The 19585-nt window shown below is 50.8% G+C and overlaps 2 protein-coding genes across 2 annotated transcripts in view; one reads left to right on the top strand and one right to left on the bottom strand.

Annotated features, from left to right (window-relative positions):
* The window catches only part of SAMHD1 (SAM and HD domain containing deoxynucleoside triphosphate triphosphohydrolase 1), a 28323-nt gene extending 17299 nt beyond the window's left edge, over positions 1 to 11024 (top strand). The window contains exons 12-16 of the mRNA XM_076351649.1: positions 1915 to 2054; positions 4862 to 4951; positions 6156 to 6260; positions 6629 to 6766; positions 8932 to 11024. Of these exons, the coding sequence (XP_076207764.1) occupies positions 1915 to 2054; positions 4862 to 4951; positions 6156 to 6260; positions 6629 to 6766; positions 8932 to 9054 (596 nt within the window). The 3' untranslated portion in view covers positions 9055 to 11024. The remainder of the gene's footprint in view (positions 1 to 1914; positions 2055 to 4861; positions 4952 to 6155; positions 6261 to 6628; positions 6767 to 8931) is intronic.
* Positions 11025 to 15090: 4066 nt separating this feature from the next.
* On the bottom strand, positions 15091 to 18951 carry TLDC2 (TBC/LysM-associated domain containing 2). Its single transcript, XM_076351974.1, has 6 exons — positions 18909 to 18951; positions 17880 to 18041; positions 17207 to 17359; positions 16935 to 17030; positions 16192 to 16265; positions 15091 to 15770 (listed from the first exon to the last, which is right to left on the bottom strand). The coding sequence occupies exons 1-6, from the start codon at positions 18948 to 18950 to the stop codon at positions 15635 to 15637; spliced, it is 663 nt and encodes a 220-aa protein (XP_076208089.1). The 5' UTR covers position 18951; the 3' UTR covers positions 15091 to 15634.
* Positions 18952 to 19585: the final 634 nt, after the last annotated feature.

Here is a 19585-nt window from a genome sequence, read left to right as displayed (position 1 = left end):
GCTCTTGCAGCACCTGTGAGCTACAGCTCATGAGGACTCCCAAGGCATCTCTCCTGAGTGGCAAGGCAACTTTCCTGAGTTTCCGTCAGCAAGCTTTGGCTGGCCCACAGAGAGATTCAAGGGCAGTGTCACAGAGAATCCTGTGTGCCTTAACCTGTGTCATGCTAACAGCCTTCTGCTGGCAATCCTTCATCTGCCACAGCCACATTCAGCCTGACCATAGACCTGATGCAACGAGCAGGTGAAGGGGCTGCACAGAATGCTGAGATGAGGGGCTGCCTGGCCCCTCTGACATTGCATGCCTCTGCCCCAGGGGAGGAGAAGGGGCTGGCTTTGATTGAGGGGCAGTAGCTATTGGAGAGCATGAATAGCAGTGTTGGGCTGTGGAAGGCTGGGCAGAAAGGCAAGAACTGGGATTAAGTTCTTAACAGGATAGGATCTGTTCCCTGGCAGCTGTCTGGTCTGTGAGATCAGCTGTGCTAGCAAGTTAGCACCAGGGTCCTGTTGTAACTGCCTGCTGACCTGCGGTACCTGGTGAGGAGCACAGCTCTCAGGGCAAGGAGACCAGCTCTGTCCCCTGCCTCTTACAGTCTGCCGCAGCAAGGAGCTGCTTGCCAGGGCTGTCCTGTTCAACAAGGAGAGTTGAACAGCAAGGAGAGTGATGCGAGGAATATGCCAACATCAGATGTAACACTGGACCATGAAGGACGAGTATGTTCTCCTCCTCTTAAACCAAGGCACTTCCTTCCCTGCCTCCACTGGTTGCAACCTGGGGGCTTCTGAGAGGACAACAGGCTTGTTTTTAATAGTCCATGATGAGTGGTGCTTCTCTGAAACTGTCTAATTGCCTCTTGGATCTTTGCAAATGATAAACCTCTGTGAGGTTCTGCAGCAGAAAGCTCCATAGCTTTCTTCCATGATGGGTGAAGAACCACCGTTAGTTTTTAATTTGTTGCTTCCTGATTTGACAGCAAATTCTAGTTTTAGTAAAGGATGAGACAACAAACCATTCCTTGTCACTACTGCTTTTGCACAGTGGATGTGTTCATGGGCTTCTTATTTCCCCTGCATTATCTCATCTCTCAATCTGAAGGGACCTAGTCAGCTGTTCCTCGTGGAGAAGTTCCTGACTTTGATCAACCTTGTCCATAAAAACAGCCCTCAGTTAAAGGTATTTTGGTACATGGCTCATAGCTTGCTTCTGGAGTGTGTTGGGAGTTTCTTAAGCCACTTGCAGTCCTAGGTGGGGCATTGCAGAGCTGTGTTTGCAGCACATGTCAAAGCTGCCTAGGTATTTCTGGTCAGGGAATGTGAATAGACACGGAGTGCAGCTGTGTTGGTTGTGACAGGCGAGCAGCATCCTGACAGCAGCAGTCTCTTTAGGACAGCCAAAAATAACCTTTCTGCTCCGAAGCCACATCAAAAGAAACCTGTGTCTTGCTGCTCATATTGACGGTGGGAAACACACCACGTACTTCACAGTCATGTGGAGACAGGAGGGGGGACTTTGGTGCTGGTGTCCAAAGTCTGAGAAATTCTGAAGGTTTAACGGAAGTACTTTATACTTTTAGAAGATAGAGCACCCTTGTCCCTGAGCCAGTTAGTGCTGGGGTTTAGGATATTCTGCTGAACAAGATTGGCAAAACAAGAAGAGGAAGCAACTTCCAGTGAAATAATGTGAGAATTGAACTAGTTTTTTCTGTCAACAATGGTTATGAATCTGATGATAATCAAGATGATATTGTAAGTGACTTCTCAGTTGTCAGACTTAGTATGTTCAGTCATTCTCTGAAAGTGAGTGTCTTTCCCGAACCGGCAGTTTTTCTTGTTGCTTTAACCTTTGTCCCTGTACTTGGATTTTGCCGTGACACTGGATTGTGACATACTTAACAAAAATTAATGCAACTTTGGCAGATAATATCTACCTGGAAATTCTGCACTCAAGTTGTCCAGAACTGAAGGAGGCACGAGAAATTTTGCATAAAATAGAACGACGTGAATTATACAAGTTTTTAGGAGAGACTCAACCTGAAACAATGAGGGAAATTGTAAAGGTAATGTCCATTGGTGGAAGATTCTGAATTCTGTCCCTGTAAAAATGTTCTCTAAGTTGCTGACCATCTTTTTTTTCTCTGTCTCTGTGTAGTTTTTGTTTGTTTTGGGGTTGGTTGTTTTTTTTTTTTGCTTAACTGTTATTCCAAAAATAGAGTCAAAAGTTCTCCTGCCTTTATGTAGCTGAGCCATGAAACATTATAGGAAACTGGGAAGAGTTTTAGCTACGAACAGCCAGGAGAATGGCAAGAGGTGGAAATTCACAAGTTGATTATTGCAGAAATATTTTCAGAAAAAAACTGTTTTCCAAAAAATACAAAGTTGCATAAAAAGCTGTTATAGTCCAGTGACTGAGAAGGTTATTACTATCATCTTATGTTCATTAAAATTTCAAAATAATAAGGAACACGTTTGCTTTGAATCGTAATTTGTGTGCTTTGAGAACAAATGTCAAACTGAACAATAACTTCTGAATTTCTTGGTATTAAATTCTGTACTTAGCATGATCATGCATGTATTTTTTCCAGTGTTTGCTTTTCAAAGCACTCATCAGACATCGGTTTAACCGCTGTTGTCTTATTTTAAAATAATGTTGTGTTGGAGCTGACATTACTTCAGATGGCTCAGCTTTTCTTGTAATGTGCTATACCATATTATCAAATCATTAGTTAATTATCTCTAAACTTCAGCCATGATGCTTAAAATTTTCCATGCCAAATTTCCAGAAGTGGTTGACTGTATCTAGAAAGCCTTAATAAAAATAATTCAGCTCTTTTAAAGAATAGGGTTAGAGAAAGACTACTAGATGTCTTATAGCTCTGTTCATCTTTTTGTTTGAAGAGAAGGTTTGCTTGTGTTCTTTGTCTAAGAAAAAGTAGCCTTAAGAGATTCTGTATTAAAAAAGTAGGAGGAAATAGGAGGAAGGAAAACATGAAATGGTTGTACATTGATTGTCAGGTTTCTGCCCTTCTGAGGAGGAGTTCAGGATAGATAGCCTAACAAATAAGGAGATGGGCAGGAGAGTGATTTGCATGAGTTCCACCTTTGAACAGTTCCTTTTAGAAGCTTGGTTAGTGAAAAGAAAAACTCTCACTTTGAAAATCCAGCCAGAGGCATTGAGTCTTGGGATATCCAGTGTGTTGTTTTGAAGGGAGACTGGATCACTGTTGGTGCTATAATTATATCCAGCCAATGCTTTGCAGCTTCTGATGCTCAGCTGAGGGATTGGGGGAGAATTTTTCCTCCTGTGGTGCAGGAGTTGCCTGTTGCAGGAGTGTTGGAGGCTCAACTTCCTCTGAAGTGCTGGAGGTGAGCAGTGGCTAGACAAGACTTGGCTGTGGCTAGAAAAGACATAGCTGTGTCTGTTCTCTCCTTAAGAGACCACAATGCCGTTATGTTTAGAATCATAGAATCACAGAATGGTTTGGGTTGGAAGGGACCTTTGAAGTCATCTAGTCCAACCCCCCTGCAATGAGCAGGGACATCTTCAACTAGATCGGGTTGCTCAGAGCCCCGTCCAGTTTTGTGATCCTCAAGCTGGCCAGAGCCAGGGGAACATCCCAAATAGCTACAGAGTTCTTTAACTGGAAACTTAGCTTTGAATTTATGCAAACTGGAAGAGGTAACTTTAAAAAAAGGCAAGCGAACAACAACAAAGAAAAGGAGAAAGTTAGCATACATACATTCTGATACAGAATAGAAATAACTAGCTTATAAACAGGCTGCCTCCTGCCAATTGCCTCCTGGCAATTCTTTCCTCTAGGTTTGCTCTCAGTCTAAACCTTTCCTTGGCTTCTAGAGTCACAACAAACCACACATATGCCTCAGCTTGGTAATGTGTGTGATTCCCTGCTCTTCTTAGCAGTCTCCCCGTCTTTGCTCAGCAGCAAAAAAAAATGCTGCTAGTTGAATTCTTCCCCTTCTGGACCTGTCTCCTGGATGCTCTGTGCTGCACTCGAAGCTTTTCTCCCATGAGTCTCAGTTGCCCCCAGGAAATCTTGCTTCATCAAATCCTGCACCTTCCCTGAACATAGCAGCCCTGGACAAAGGTAAACAGGCAACCTTCTCGCTGCTGCCCAGCCACAGCCTTTTAATGAGAACTTTTACATTTCCATGAACAGCTACTCTCCATCACACCGTGCTCCTCTGGCTTTAGCCTACTTGTCAGCAGGGAATAGTCTCTAGGTCTTGAAGTAGGTCACCATCCCCTCTAAAGTTTGCCTAGGAGCTTGCTGCTTCTGTGTTTGGGGTTCTGTGGGGTTTTTTTATAGTGATCAATGACATTACTGATCCTGTGTGTCTCTTGGGGGTTTTTTGTATGTTTCAATGTATAAAAGCTTTATTAGAGGGTGAGATCCTGCAGCCCTTCATTATAAAAAAAAAAAAGTTCAGTAAAAAGGTTTAGTATTCAGCTTTGGGGAACTTAATTGCAAAACATTTGTATTAGTAAAACAATTGCTTGAAGGTACTTATTTTCTGCTTTTGTGGAGAATTCAACATCCTGGATGGACTGACTCTCTCTCTCCCTCTCCCTTCCCCCCCACCCCGGTCATCAGGTGTAAAACTCTTCTTCCACAGGCTGGCAGTATTTGGATCTTCTCAATTATATAAGCTTGTTTTGTTTCTAAAAATTGGTAGAAAACTTATGGCTGAGGTATACAAGGATTCAAACAGATTGCTGCGAGAGGAGTCTGTCAAGCTATGAAGAAATGAAAGCTTTAGTTTAGTGACACGTTCTGTCATGCATTTTGTTGCCTTGGTCTAGACCTGATAGTGCATACATGTAATCTGAATTACCATCTTTTTTCAGAATAATAGCCTGGCAGAAAGCATTGCTAATTCCAAGCCAGAAAAGGATCCTCCAGATGTGCAGCTGAAGGCTGAAGATTTCATAATTGATGTAAATATCTCTCAGAGCGGGTTCAGAGTAAAAACTTCGCAATCACAGAGGGCCTTGTATACCATAGTGAAAATTGGAGATACGTTTCAATACATTTGCAAAGTGAAAAAACAAAACCACAGGGTTGCCTCTTAAATGCTGTCCTAGCTGTTCAGCTCAAGGCTCCGAGAACAATGAGCTTCCCCCCGGGAGGTTTGCTGTGGTTGGAGGGCCTGGGGGCAGAGGCTTCAGGCAGCTTCACTGGGCTGTCGTTTGGGCACTTCTGCTCCCGGTGACAAATGTGTTCTCCCATGACTGTCCTCACCCTGAAAAGGAGCAGCAGGGAAACCTTTGGGTTTTAGCATACGGGTGTTAAAGTCAACAGCCTAGGAACCACGGCTGCCGGTTATGAAGGCAGGTAAACTGCGGGCCCCAGTGGGAGGATAACAGGCTCAGTGACGTCCAGGTTTCTAGTATTGCATGCCTGATGCATGGCAGTCACTCCTGGGTTTTGTCTTCTGCATAAATCACCTTGCTGCCACAGCTCAGTCTCCAGCCAGCCCTGGTGGGAAGGAGAGAGCTTGAGCAGTCTGCAAGTATCAAATAGCTTAATCCCTGTTCTTCGTTAATTCTGGGCAAAGCTAACAAATGGCTTTCCATAGAGCACATCACCAATTACTGCTAAAGCTCCCTTGCATTGAACATTCACTTCAGGCTGGGTAAAATTGTAGCAGTTTACTTAGCTTTAAAGTAGTTGACTGTGCTTTCCTTGTCCCACAAATTGAAGTCATGGGGAAGTGGGCTCCTCCCTGCTGACCACAAAACTGTTGGTGTACCAAGCAGATGTAAATAATGTTGTCTAAACTTCATGTTTAAAACTGTAAACTCTACTGCTGCCTCCGTAGGTTGTGTGTTTTGGGGAGGCACAGGCTGGCAAGGGACTAGCATGCTTCCACTGTTTGAAACTGGAGTGTTTCAGAGCACGACTGGGAGCTGGTTGGTGTAAATGTGAATATATCCACCTGGCAGCTTCAGAGCGAAAGGTGGTGGAAGAAAAGATATAAAATGCAAATACCAGATTGTTTTATTAAGTAATCATTTGTTAATTACTGTTCTGTTTGATTAGTGTCATTTACAGAAGTATAGTGTGTATCCTTTTGTATTTATTGTGAGAAAACTAAAGACAAACATTAACAAATGCCATTTTCTTTGTTTTACATGCAAGGTTATCAATATGGATTATGGAATGAAAGAACAGAATCCCATTGATAATGTTCTCTTCTATTGCAAGGCTGATCCTTCCCAGGCAGTCAAGATCAGTAAAGAGCAGGTAGTTTTTTATTTTCCTCAGCTGGCTTCTGAAGGGCATCTTCTTCACAGCTTGCGATGGAAGTGATTACAATCCTTCGTGGTAGCTCTTGCAGGAGTTGTGGAGAGGTTGTGGAATCCATGTCCTTGCAGGTCTTCGGTGTGTGTTGTGCTACGACAATCTAGAATCCTGACAGCCTTTGCATATGAACAGTATTTAACTTGAATACACTGGAAGTCTTAGAAAAATACAGTTGATTTGGATAAAGCTCATGGATTGTAGTGGAATGTTTTTTACTGCTTTCCATTTGTATTCACGTGAAAAAATTGAAGTTCAGTGGACTTTGAATTCCAAGAAATGCTAAAACTTATTTATTTTTTATTCCAAAGGTTTCAAAGTTTTTACCCATGACATTTGCAGAGCAGGTTATCCGTGTTTATTGCAAAAGTCAGGATCCAGATATTATTTCAGCTGCAAAACAGTATTTTATTCAGTGGTGTATAAAGAAGGATTTCACCAAACCACAGGTAACAAATCCACATGTTATTTTTCTTGTTCTTAGAGCTCTTCACCTTTGTCCATAAGCTTGGTCTTTCATTAAAAAACTTGGCATTCAGGCCTTGTCTTTGTGCAGAGCCACTCCTCACTAACTTAGCTTCTGGTTTTATTGTGGCTCGCATCTGGGCATGCTTTGGTTTCACTGAAATAGTGATGGATTTGTATTGATTTAACTTATATGATTTAAAAAGTCATGTTTTTATAACAAAGTTAGTATCCACACAGACACTCACTAGTTCATGGATGCAGGTTTCCTCATACAAAGGCTTAAGAAAGGACTGAAAGATTAAAAGATCTAGGGAAGAGGTCAGATCAGTTCTTCTATTGCTTTCCCTCTTTTCCTTCCTTGTTCACCAGCTGTTAAACTCGCTCCTCCCCCAGGAGATTCACAGTCAGTCCATTTGCTCTGAGTTAGAGTGGAAAATATCTGCAGGAACAAGATTGCAAAGCTCTACTCTCTGGGCAACTAGTCTGTAGTCCGAGTTGCCTGCAAGGCGTTTCCCTTTTCTGTCAACTCTCAGAACATACAAGTTTCCAGCTGAGAGGAAGGAAGAGGGTATGTTACAGCTCATCTGACGTTTTGTTTTGTGTTGGGAACCGCGTCAGAGCTGCCCTGGCAAGTAAAATGGAGACTCTAAAGCAGACCCTGAATCCATACATCTTGCTTTGCATTCCTCCTGCCAAAGGTGGTGGAGAAGCCTGTAACAATCATGGCTGTAAACGGGCGATGTGTGATACAGCATCATCCCCATCACATCCCCCTTGCAGGGAGGTGGGTGCCTTCATCCAAAAGAATTAGTATGTGCTGATACTTCCAGTATAGCCATCGTTGTAGGGAAGCAGTTATGGTTGTATCAAGTAAGTTTTTCTCAGTAGAAAACACTAATGGAGCCACTTGGCTACGTGCGTGAGCTGTGAAGTTTCTAGGCTGGAAGCGTCAGTAGGTTTGATAGATGTGCTGGCTAATCTGCTGTTACATTTCTCCCCTAATGGTTGGCTTTCACTTTTGTCTTTCACTTTTGTTTGTCTCATAGTCATGCCAGGGACAGGAAGAGCTTTCTTCAGTTCCGTGCACTTTTTCAGATATTTTCCACTATCTGGGATCAAACCTCAAAGTAAAATAAATGCTTATATTAAAGTCTCCAGGTTGCTTAAGAAATGCAGTGTGAACAGTTTGTTCTGTGAACCATGTATATTTTTTCCTTTTCATCAAATATGCTAATATCCCTGACTTTGCATCTTATTTGCTAGAGACACCTGCAAGTCTCATTCAGGGAAAGAGCTACATCCTCTGAAATGAAAGACAACCCAGCAGATGAGTGTTCTTATGTGCTGGAGCTACAGCTATAGGCACGAACAACTTGTTTTAAGGCTCGTTCTTATGTCATACTTCTGGCATCTGTCTTTTGAGAGCAGTTAATTTCAGAAGGGCTTTTTACAAATGGATCAAGCAACAAGCTTTCTCTGCCTGTAGAGTGTGGTTGTATTCTATGAGCATATTCTTCTAGTTCAGGCATACCCATCTTGCAGGCCCTGGCACGTTGCAGAACACAGCAACACCCGTCTCACCAGCTTATTTCTAAGCTTAGAGAGCTCATTGCCGTCTTGTCTGTGTTTGCGGTGCCTGAGCACTAGGTTAACATACATACCTGAGAAGGACGAGCACCACTGCCTTAGGCCGTACCAGTTACTGTACCAACGTTACGTGCTTTAAGACAGTGAAAGGCACATCCAAGCACCCGCTGCTGGTAGATTGCAACAGTTTTCAGTGAGATACTGTGGCAAATTCAGAGGAAACACTCACAATAATGTTTCTGGTTCGCATACCGATGCCCAAAATACAAGCCTGCTGATCTTCCTAGATTTGCTGGTGGTAATTTAGGAAGAGGTGAACTGCCAATGGTGAAGGCTTCTCAGATATGCAGGGGACTTTTTTTCTCCCCACCAGATGCTACCACTGACTACTTCCATCTCGGGGATGCGCTGTCTTCAATGTTTGTTGATTTACAATGCTTCTAGGACCTTGGATTTATTTTTCCTATTAAGTCTGATACTGAGCTGCTTTTCCCCTGCTTTAGGATAGAAAGCAAAAGTGAATGTACTATCATTAATGTTTTCTGACTTTTAATAATAGGATAGTGATGTGGTTGCCCCTCATCTAATTCCAATGAAGAAAAGCTGGAATAACACAAGAGATGATGAACACAGGACAGCTTCAGAACCCAGTTGCAAACAAAGGCTTCCATTTGATAAGTAACACTTTTCCTTTTGGCACTATTCAGTCTGCTTCTTCAGAAGATGGGTAAACCTGGGCAGCAACGCTTTTAAAAGCCAGTGGGATGGACTGTAAGGATTTATGGAACAATGCAGAAATGCATTTTACAATACAGTATGTTTTAATGTAGGTACTTAAACAAAGTGCATATTCCAAATGGCCTTTTAAAAAATTAACAACCTATTACAGCAGAGCAAATTCAATTCTCATCTATTTTTGAATGTATTGGCACTGTGTAGCAAGAGTAACTTTAAGAATTGCAATTCATCGTTATTACAAGAAGTGCTGAAGACACGGTACTGTTCCTTCTAGTCCTGATCCCTTCTTAAGATGATTGTGATATTGCATGAGCTAGCAGAAAAACTTCCAGCTCAGGTTGTTTTTTGTTTTTTTTTTCCCCAGTACCTGAGGAAGAGAGGAGTAAGTATGCTTCTGAAAATAGAACTGAAATAGAACTTTGAAATAACCACAGATGGCATCTTCAAGAATAGCAAAATGAATTTCATTTAAAAAAATAAAAGGAGGGGAGAGGGGAATCTTTTTGATAGCCAAAGATTACTTTTCTGGTATTCAAAAAGCTGATGATGATGCAGGCCTCTCGCTATAAGTGTGACCACAATTTTTACTGAAGTAACAATGCATTGCAGTGACATGCAGCCTTTTATTGTTTTATAGTGTATTTTTGATACATTGAATGTTATATTTTTACTGTTACACTGAACTGCAAAAACTGCTCGGAACCTCCATTGTTTGAGTGCTCGCAGGAAAGCAGAGCTACCCGAATGTTTGTCAGGGCAGGTGGACGTGCGCACAGCTCTTGTCACGGTTAGTGACGCCCGGCAGGATGCTGCGCTGGCTCTGCTCTTCCGTGCGCCAAGCGCACCTTGTTTCTGCATTACACTGTACTAGGTAGACAGGCTCTTCAGGAATCCCTCCATCCTTGTGTCCCTTCCCTGTTTCTCCTGGATCTCTGATCGCTGTTCCTGTGTAATTTTTCTCTCCCTTGTAGAACTATAAGGGTTCTTACATTTTCCCTTACTGGCAGTACTAATGTGAGTGTTGCTAAATGTCTGTCCCGTTGAAAAAGTGAACGAGGAAGACCTTTTTCCTCTCACCTTTTACTCAGGTCTAAGAGGAAGGCTGCTTTCATTAAATAAAACCTAAAAGCTTGAAAAAGCCCGCCCTCAAAACTAAAAATGCAAAGCAAAAGGTTCAGTAATGCTCAGAAATTGGAACAAGCTTTGGGTTTTTACATCTGAAATGGGGAAAGAAAAGTTCAGCATTCAGTTTTGACAGGCAAGCGTGGGTAACTAGGTTAGTTTCTGAAAACTAACACAATGGGAAGTCACTGTGAGAGAACCGCAGAACTCTCTTTATATCTGATTACGTTTCCTTTGCCCTTTTTATCACGGGAACTGATAGCTGTTAGGCAGAGGGAAGGAGAATGAGTATTCATGTACTTACTCAGATTTCATTTGTTGAAATAACCAGAAGTCGTTTTGCGCTCTGCTGCTCTCTTATGTACCTGTGCTTGCGTGTAAAGGTGATGCGGTGCGACCTCTGCTGTTCATATCTTTAACAGGATCTTTCAGGTCTGCAGTTGTACCAGATAACTATTAGAAGGGGTTGTGACCTCTTTAAAAGCTTTTACAGAACTTCTTATTATGCTTCAAGAAACAACATCACAGAGTGAAAGCATTTATCTCTCTTATGTGCATAAAATCAAGTATTGTTCAGAATAATGTAATTTTGTTATTGTGGGTTTGTTTTGAATCCGTTATAAAAGGTGCACTTTATACTTGGGAAATATCTTTTGCTTATGCTTAAGCAAAAATTTGTACTTAATGTTAAGTTCTGAGACAGAGCATTTCTTTTTCTCAAACATGTTAATCTGAGCCTCTCTGGACTAAGAGTAAATTTATAAACAATGATTTTACTATTCTTTTAAGGAATTGCAGTGTGTGAACTTTATTAAAAATGGTCTTACTGCACAGTTATAAACAGCCAAATGTATTTCTAAAGGACAAACACTGCTCTATGGAAGTGCAGATCTTCCAGCTTGAGGAGATGGTTTCTTAATTTGTGTTTTCTCAAGTGGAGTGTGAATGGTGACTGCAGTGGAGCCATGAGGGACCAGGGGCGGGGTGGGGAGGTTGTGCCGAGACGGAGCATCCAACCTCTCCTCGTGCCTTGTGGTGAAACTGCAGCCACACGGCCGTTGCCACGCCTGGGCAGAGCAGGCAGGCCTCTGACTTCGGCACACTTACAGTGGCCAGCTTGGCTTTAGGCACCACTCCAACTACTGTGTAGGGGAAAAAGGAAAAGTGAAGTCATGCTTGACCAACCTGATCAGCTTCTATGGTGAAATGGCTGGCCTGGTAGCTGAGGGGAGAGCAGCGGATATTGTCTACCTCAACAAGCTGTTGAAGTATGGTCTGGATGAGCAGACGGTGGGGTGGACTGAAAACTGGCTGAAGGGCTGGGCCCAGAGGGTGGTTGATCAGTGGCACAAAATCTAGTTGGAGGCCAGTAACTAGTGGTGCACCCCAGGGGTCAATACTGGGTCCAGTCCCAGTAGTCTTCATTACTGATCTGGATGATGGGACAGGGTCCACCCTCATCAAGTTTGCAGATGACACCAAATGGGGAGGAGTGGCTCATACACCAGAGGGTTGGGCTGCCATTCAGAGAGACCTCGTCAGGCTGGAGAAATGAAGTTCAACAAGGAGAAGTGCAAAGTCCTGCCTCTGGGGAGGGTCAGCCTCTTTCACCAGTATGTGCTGGGGACCACCCACCTGCGAAGCAGCTTGGCAGAAAAGGATCTAGGGGTCCTGGTGGCCACATGAGTTGACCATGAGCCAACAATGTGCTCTTGCAGCAAAGTATGCCAGTGGTGTCCTGGGCTGCCTTAGGCAAAATATTGCTAGCAGGTAGAGGATCCTTCCCCTCTGCTCTGCACCGGTGAGGCCACCCCCGGAGTGCTGAGTCCAGTGCTGGGCTCCCCAGTACAAGAGAGACAGGGACATACTGGAGAGAGTCCAACGAAGGGCCATGAAGGTGATGAAGGGACTGGAGCATCTCTGCTACGAGGAGAGGCTGAGAGAGCTGGGACTGTTCAGCCTGGAGCAGAGCAAGCTTAGGGGGATCTCATCAGTGTGTATAAATACCTGGAGGGAGGGTGCAGAGAGGATGGAGCCAGCCTGTTCTCAGTGGTGCCCAGGGACAGGACCAGAGGCCATGGGCACAAACTGACACACAGGAGGGTCCCTCTGAACATCAGGAAACACTTTTACACTGTCAGGTTGACTAAGCACTGTCACAGGTTGCCCAGGGAGGTGGTGGAGTCTCCATCCGTGGAGATACTCAAAAGCAGCCTGGACACGGTCCTGGGCAGCTCTGGGTGGCCCTGATGGAGCAGGGGGTTGGACCAGATGTTCGCCAGAGGTCCCTGCCAACCTCAACCATTCTGTGATCCTACCCCAGCGCTACTGGCAGAAACGTGAAATGGGCCTGAAGTCACGGGACGTGTGTCGGCGAGGGGTGAGGCAGTGCTGAGAGGCCTCTGAAGAGGAATGGTTCCCGGCGGCTTGCTGGGTGGGCAAGCTTTATCAGAGCCTTTCCCCAGTCTGTTTGGTGATGGCTTGCACCTTCGGTGCCTTCTCTGCCATCGCCACCATTTGCCGCAGCAACAGCTTCTACGGGGTGGGGAAGATTTTCCTCCTCTTCTCCCTGAGCTGAAGGTGGGGGCCACAGGCTGCCAGCCCTGGGGCGCCCCAGGGTGTGGGGGGGCTCTTGTTAATTCGGTGGCTCTGCCGCGTGCCCCCAGCTATGCTTGCAGGCTGTGTTGACAGCAGCGGGCATCGCACCTCAACAAGCGGCCTCTGTGAGGAGGACACGTGGGCACCACGGGGTGCATCGAGGTCCCCAGGGGGACGGTGCTGCACAGCTGGTTTCAGCAGGGAGTGTTGGGTGGCACCAGTGCACAGGAGGTCGGGCACCCTGAACGGCCGCAGTGGGCTCCTGGCATGCGCTGTTGGGAGTGTCCAGGAGCCCTGTGGGAGGGTACGGGGATGGAGGGGTCTGCTTCCCTAAGGGCACCTGGTCAGAGGAGCCGTAAACAACACCACAGTGAGCCAACCCTCACGGTCATGGGATAAGGAAGGTGATGAGGACGGACCTGGTCGGCACTCCTTGGGAAGGGTATGGCGAGCAGGAGAACGTTCATTTTTTCAGCTGGGAGGGTACGGAAAGGGAGAGAGACAAACCTCCTCAGTCCCACTAACTGATGGGCTCTCAAGGAGCTACAGGCAACCGGGACTTTGCAGCTGGTCAGGGTGTAACCCTGCAGGTCCAGGACAGTGGAGGGAGTCGGTAGGACTCTGCAAGCAGAGGAGGAGGGAGGAATGAAGAGGGGGTAGGCAGAAAAGGGGTATAAAAGGGTTGCGTGTAAAACAGGGCCGGCCAGTGCATTGTCTGCCTGAGCCCTGCACCTGATCTGTCTTATCTTCTCTGTCCTGTCGTCTTCTTAAATCCCTTCTTAACTATTTCTCCATTAATCTCACATAGCCTGTGTGGATGTGTGCTGCAAGGACTAGGCGCCAGCTGCTGGAAAGACCGGCGTGGGTGGGTTTGGGGCCAGCAACTGGAGTCGGACTGGGGCTGTAGGCACCCCTGGCCTGTGGTGTCAGCTACTGGAGCGGGTGCGAGTCCCAGTGCCAGCTGCTGTGGGGGCGGGTGGCTGTATCGTCCCCAAACCGGGTGTCTGTGGGGGAGGTGTGCGTCATTTGTAGGCAAAATTTAAGCTGGACCATCTGGCGCGTATGGGGCCGTGGTGGGGGTAAGAGGGCCGGGATGAGGGCAGGGGGCCAGGCAGATTGAGGCAGTCCTGTCCCTTGGGTAGACGCTGGGCTCCAGCGGCCGGGCAGGAGGGTCCTGGGCTGGAGCGGCTGGAGGAGTTGGCAGCTCCTGACACCCTTCAGCATCCATCAGGCGCTCCCCTGGCCCGGCTGCCCAGCAGTGCCGTGCTGGGTGCCATGTCTGGGGTAATTGCTGCCTTGGAGAGGGGAGCAGGCAGGGAGGCTTCAGCAGGAGGGAGCATCTTCTGTGGGGACAGTGGGTGAGTGGGAAACAGGAGGACAGTGTCAGCTCTTGCAATGGAGGGTCATCGCTGGGGCTGCTCACCCAGCTGCTCATTTACTGAGCTCAGTAAATGACTGGAAAGGGGATGAGTAGTCAAATAGCATGAGGAGAGAGAAGCCAGCCATGGCTCATCTCCGAAGAGCTGTGGGAGATGGAATCAGCAGGGAAATGGCTGGTGAGGTTCAACGTGGGTATGCATGGAGTGGGGTGGGTGTGTGTAAAATAATGCAGCCTGGGGCTCGATGGGATCCAGGCTTCACAAAATTGCAGGTTTAGGGTAGGAGCTAACAATGGGTGAGGTCATGGGGTGATGCTTCAGCTCTGCCCAGCCACGCTCCCAAAATAAATCAAATGTGGCCAAACCAGGCAGGCCCTTGTCCTCCTGTGGAAACCCCTGAGCCACCCCTGCCTTGAATCCCACCTGTGGGGCTGGTCCTGCTGCTTGGACAGGGACGGTGGGATGGTGGAGGAGGAGGAGAGCTGGCCCAGCATCCAGGAATGAGAGGCCAGGCTATGTCAGCCAGGCAAGAGGCAGCAGGTCATGGAGCCACAGGTTGGAAGGGGCCCGGGGAGGGCTCTTGTCATCCCCTTCCCGTTGGGAGCAGGTCGGGGCGAGATGCCCGGCATAGCCTGGACACCTCTGAGGAGAAGGCCCTGCTCCTTAGGAGGTGACGGGGTAGACAGAGAGTGTGGACTCTGCCAGAGGAGGGATGGGTCCCTGCAGCCCCCTGGCGCAGCGCCCCGGGCCGACCCCCTGAGCTTGCTGCATGCACACAGCCCCAGGCTGGGACAGGGCACGGCCGGCGCTCTCATGGCTCCTGGTCTGCTCACTGCCACTTGCTTTGCACAACTTCACAGCGCTGTTCATAGCTTCCACGGCAAGGACAAAGATGGGAGCACAGCTCCACCTGTTTATTGATGAGTGGTCACCGTATTGCCTGCCAGCCCTGGCAGTGCCACCTCCGGGGGCTGCAGCCAGTGGGGCAGAGGCTGCCTGGGCTTGCTCGGTCCTGTGGCATCATGCTGCTGTCAAAACTTGCTCCACCGTCTGGGGACCCTGTGGTGCTTGGCCCTGCCATGCGCCCTCCTGCCAGGGTGGCTCTGCGTCATCCCAGCCAGGCAGGGTGCTTGGTGCCATGGTGGGGTCCGGTCCTGCAGCCACCCCAGGGACCCCGGCATGGTCGCAGCAGCACTGCGGGGGGCTGAGATCCCACTGCAGCCTGTCCCCATCACGCTGCCCCCACCAGCTGTTGGCACATGAAATGGGGACGTTGGTGGGGACAGGGTGGAGGGAGGCAGGCGCGAGGCTGTGCAACCATCCCGGCAGGCTCAGCGGATACTGGCAGGGAAGAGCTGTGCATGAGACATTGGTCCCAAAGCATCGCCCCGATGCCACCTTTGTCCCCAGGTGTGGGTGGCAGGGTCAGGCCAAGCCCCACACTTCCAGGTCCTGGACACAGAACTCCTCCCGGGCTGAGAGGGTCTCGTTGTCGAAGGTCTCACAGGGGTGGCTGCCCCCGTGGTGCAGGTCTCCATCCAGCCACAGCCCAAATCTACCACTAGGAAAGTGCCAACGACATGATCAGCTGGGGGTCCCCTCTCCTGCCTCCTCCATGCCTGGACACCTCCCAGCCACCTCCTGGGGGACGAGCCACATCCCCGTCCCCACTCCTGGGTACCCTCCTGCTAAGGACACCAGGCACAAGGGACAGGCAAAATGGGGATGAGACAGGACAAGCAGCCACCCCTGGGGCTGCCCCCCTGCCTGCAGGCAGGGAGAAGGCAGGCCTGCCGGCAGCCTGGTCAGGGGGATGAAAGGACCAGTGCTACTGGACAACCTCCACAGGTGTTTTTGGGTTCAAACCACAAGCACGTGCCTGGACCCGACTCCACAGGGCAGCCTAGGCTCAGATTGTGGCCCTGATGGCCACCAGGGCTGGGGACCCCGTGGGCTGCCAAAGCTGCTGACGTGGCTCCTACCTGCCCCCACCGAACATCAGCAGGTCCACATCCCCCTTCATGAAGAAGTTGTTCCTGCCCGTCCACCTGAACACCTGCATGGGGACAGCAGTCGTCTGGGACTGTGGGCTGGGGCACAGTGTCCCCATCCCCATCCCTGTCCCTGTCCTGCAAGGGACAGCTGGGGGCTGCTGAGCAAAGCTGGCTCTGCCCGTCCCCGCCATGTCCTGCTTCTCCAGAGGAAGACCTCACCAAGCCTGTGGGCACCATCCTGGTGCTGGCCTATCCCTGCCAGCAGCCCTGGGGGCTCCCCCCTGGGGGACGGCTGCCACCCACTGATGCCACCAGCAGTGTTGCTCACTGATGCCACCAACCCCATCACACACACATGGACCTCCGCTGGCACAGGCAGACGTGGCTGAGCTGCCTCCCCATTGTGCCGACGCTGGGCTGTGACTGCCCTGGCATGCGGAAGGGTCCCTGGTGATGCCCGGCTGGGCAGCATCCACTTTCCTGAGCACCACCCCCTTCCCTGCATGGCTGGCTGGGATTTGCCTTCTCTGCCCCAGCCCTGAACAAACTCGGGGGACTACAGCCAGCAGGGTCCCCTGGCTGCTTCACCCACGTCTGGCTAAGTGCAGTCATGTCACCCCAGACCCTTCCCCAGCACCTTGGGGACCCCCAGGTGTGGCCGGGTCCCAGGGGCATCACCAGCCCCCCCATCCCCCCAGGGTACCCCGCGGCTGGCAGCCTGCAGCCCCCACCTTCAGCTCCGGGGAGAAGGAGAAGAGGAAGGTCTCCCCTGTCCCGTAGAAGCTATTGCTGCAGCGAATGGTGCTGGCACAGAAGGCACCGAAGGCCTGGGGGGAACAGAGCGGGGGAGTCCCATGCCGCAGCGCTTGATGGGGCTCCCCAACGCTGGAAGGCACCCCCCATCCTGCTGGCAGCAGCGAGGATGTGGCCAGGCCCCGGGTGATGCCAGGTTCGCTGCCCCCAGCACCATGGGGCAGCTGGGCTGGGGAAGGTCCGGCCATACCTGTGCCTCTGTGTCCCTGATGAGCAGCAGGGCAGGGCAGCCCGGCTGGCCTCCGCACCGGTACAGGGTCCGCAGGCTGAAGCCATCCCGCCCGGTGCAGTACAGCAGGCGCCAGGGCTGCTGCGTCAGCCGGGGGGGCAGGTGGGGGCCCAACTGGGGCAGAGTGGGCTCAGCCGGGGCTGGCAGCTGCTTCTGAGCAGCCTCCCCACCCCACCCCACCCCAGCATTCTCCCAAGACGTCTACCCAGACATCCTCCCTCCAAGCATTCTTCCGAGAGGTCTCCCCAGGCACCCTCCCCTCCTCCAACTATCCTCTCAAGAGACCTCCTCCCCCCCCCGAGCACCCTCCCGAAAGGTGTCCCCAAGCATCCTCCCCCTAAGCATGCTCCCAAGGGGGTCTCCTCAAGCTCCCGGCCCATGCAGCAGCCTCCCAGGATGCTTCCCCCAAGCATCCTCACCCTGAGAGCCCTTCTGAGATGTCTCCCTGAGCATCCCCCCCCTGGCACCCCCCCCCAAGAAGCACTGCTGAGGTGGCTGTCCCCAGGGACAGGGGGATGTCACCTCTCTGGCCTCGCACTGGACCAGTTCCTGGCAGGACAGTGGCCATGGCTGCGTGGCGCAGGAGAGGTGAGCATGAAGGTGGGATCCCCATGCTGGCAGGAGGGTCTCTCACCTCCTGGAACTCCTCGTCCCGCAGGATGCTGCTCGGTGTGCTCAGCACCAGCCTGCACAGCTGCTCCAGGGCTGGGGCTGCTGCTGGGGCTCTCTCCCAGCCCGGCTGCCCCTCTCCAACTGGCTCCCCACATCCCACGGGCTGCTCCTCGTCCTGGTCGGGCTGGGGGCAGGTGGAGGTAAGTATCTCTGTGGGTCCCGAGGGAACAGCATCCCCGAACCCGCCCTGCATGGGGTGTCTTCCATCCTGTGTCCAGGGGCTGAGCGAAGGGGCCCAAAGGCCGCAGGGATGGGCACTTGGCTGAGCCTGCAGCTCAGCTCCCAGCTGCCTGCTGCTCCTGACAGCCCTGCTGTGCTATGTTGTACCATGCCGTGCCATGCTGTGCCCTGGCACCCTGCCAGGCCATGACACTACTGCACACGGAAGTTCAAGGTTGTGGGGCTGCCCGAGGAGGAGGAGGAAGAAGAGGCGGGGAGGCTTCCACAACTTCAGCCCAACCTCAGCTCTAGCAGAAAGGGTGAAGCCCAACTGCTCCCCTCCTTGCCCACGGCCGGGCTGGCCCACAGCACGCATGGGGTCAGGGATGTGCCTTGGTCCTGTGGCAGCTGGTGACAAGTGTCTCAGCTGGCCATGTGCTCAGGGTGGCTGTGGGTGCAGCGCCTGCCCGAGGGCGAGTGGGCAGCGGTTCCCTGCTGCTGGTGGGGGGGCAGGCAGGAAACACCCTGAGGGGACAAGAGGGACGAGCAAAGGCAGTCCCAGGTGGCAGGACATCTCCTGCCCCAGGGTGCTTGGATCATCGGGGGCAGGGGGTGGGGGTGGGGGGGGTGGGGGGAAGAGGGCAGCGGGGCTAAACAGGCAGGTCCCAAGCATGTCCCTCACCCTCCACACCTCCCTGGCCCCTTGCTTGCCCCAGGGCAGGCCCTGTCTGCCTGGCCATGCGTCCAGCCTGGCTGGTGTCTCCCGATGCTGCCCCGGAGCTCGTTCCCAGCACCCACACTGCCATGTGGGACCCCGCCACACTGGACCTACCAGGAGGTGGTAGCGGGCACGGAGTCCCCTCATCATGGGCATGTGGATGCTGCCGGGGTGCTCTGAGCCACACTGCCAGGGAGCCCTCGACACCGCCCCGTGTTAATGTTCACCTGCACTGGCCCCTCCCTGGCCACCCAGCACGTGACACGGTGGGTGGGGATGCTGACAGCCTCTCCTGGTTCATGGGGGTCCAAGATGTGCCCCCCCTGCAAAGCCAGGTCTTGCAAGGTGCTGGGACGGGTGGGCAGGTGTCCCCCTCCAGCCAGGCGCTGTGTGGCCAGTGGCCATCACCTCCTTTGCACCCCAGCCACCGCCTGGGACAGGCTCTGGATTGCCAAGCAGGGAGCCCCGAGGCCATGGGGGAGCCCTTGTTTTGGGATCAACTGGCAGGTCGTGCCTGTGTTGCTCTTTACAACACGACTGTTGCAATGGTTGTAGTAACTGCCAACACCTGCCTGGAGGATGTGGTAGCATGTGCCCCTCGCTCTGGGAGAGACAGCCTGGGTTGATGAACTACAGTCAGGTGAGCCAGGGCCCCCGGGAGAGCTGGGGCTTGGTGGGGCTCGGCGGCTGCAGGAGGAGTAAACCCCTGGCTGAGGCATCCTCCTGTCTCAGGCACAGCTGGAGAAGCTCCTGCAAACCAGGGAGGGCTGCGCTGTTCCAGTGTGTCCCCG

This window comes from Aptenodytes patagonicus, chromosome 14 (genome assembly GCF_965638725.1).
Source record: "Aptenodytes patagonicus chromosome 14, bAptPat1.pri.cur, whole genome shotgun sequence".
Classification (NCBI taxonomy): Eukaryota; Metazoa; Chordata; class Aves; order Sphenisciformes; family Spheniscidae; genus Aptenodytes; species Aptenodytes patagonicus.
Note: the sequence above shows the minus strand (reverse complement) of the source record. Positions and strands in the feature narration are given on the sequence as shown.

What these genes read in the sequence shown, in the direction of transcription:
- TLDC2 (XM_076351974.1), bottom strand. Translation starts at nt 18,950, where the DNA reads ATGCCCATGATGAGGGGACTCCGTGCCCGCTACCACCTCCTG. An exon ending in TCAGGGACACAGAGGCACAG is followed by an intron (nt 17,031 to 17,206) that starts GTATGGCCGGAC and finishes TGTTCCCCCCAG; the next exon opens with GCCTTCGGTGCCTTCTGTGC. An exon ending in CTGATGTTCGGTGGGGGCAG is followed by an intron (nt 15,771 to 16,191) that starts GTAGGAGCCACG and finishes GCACTTTCCTAG; the next exon opens with TGGTAGATTTGGGCTGTGGC.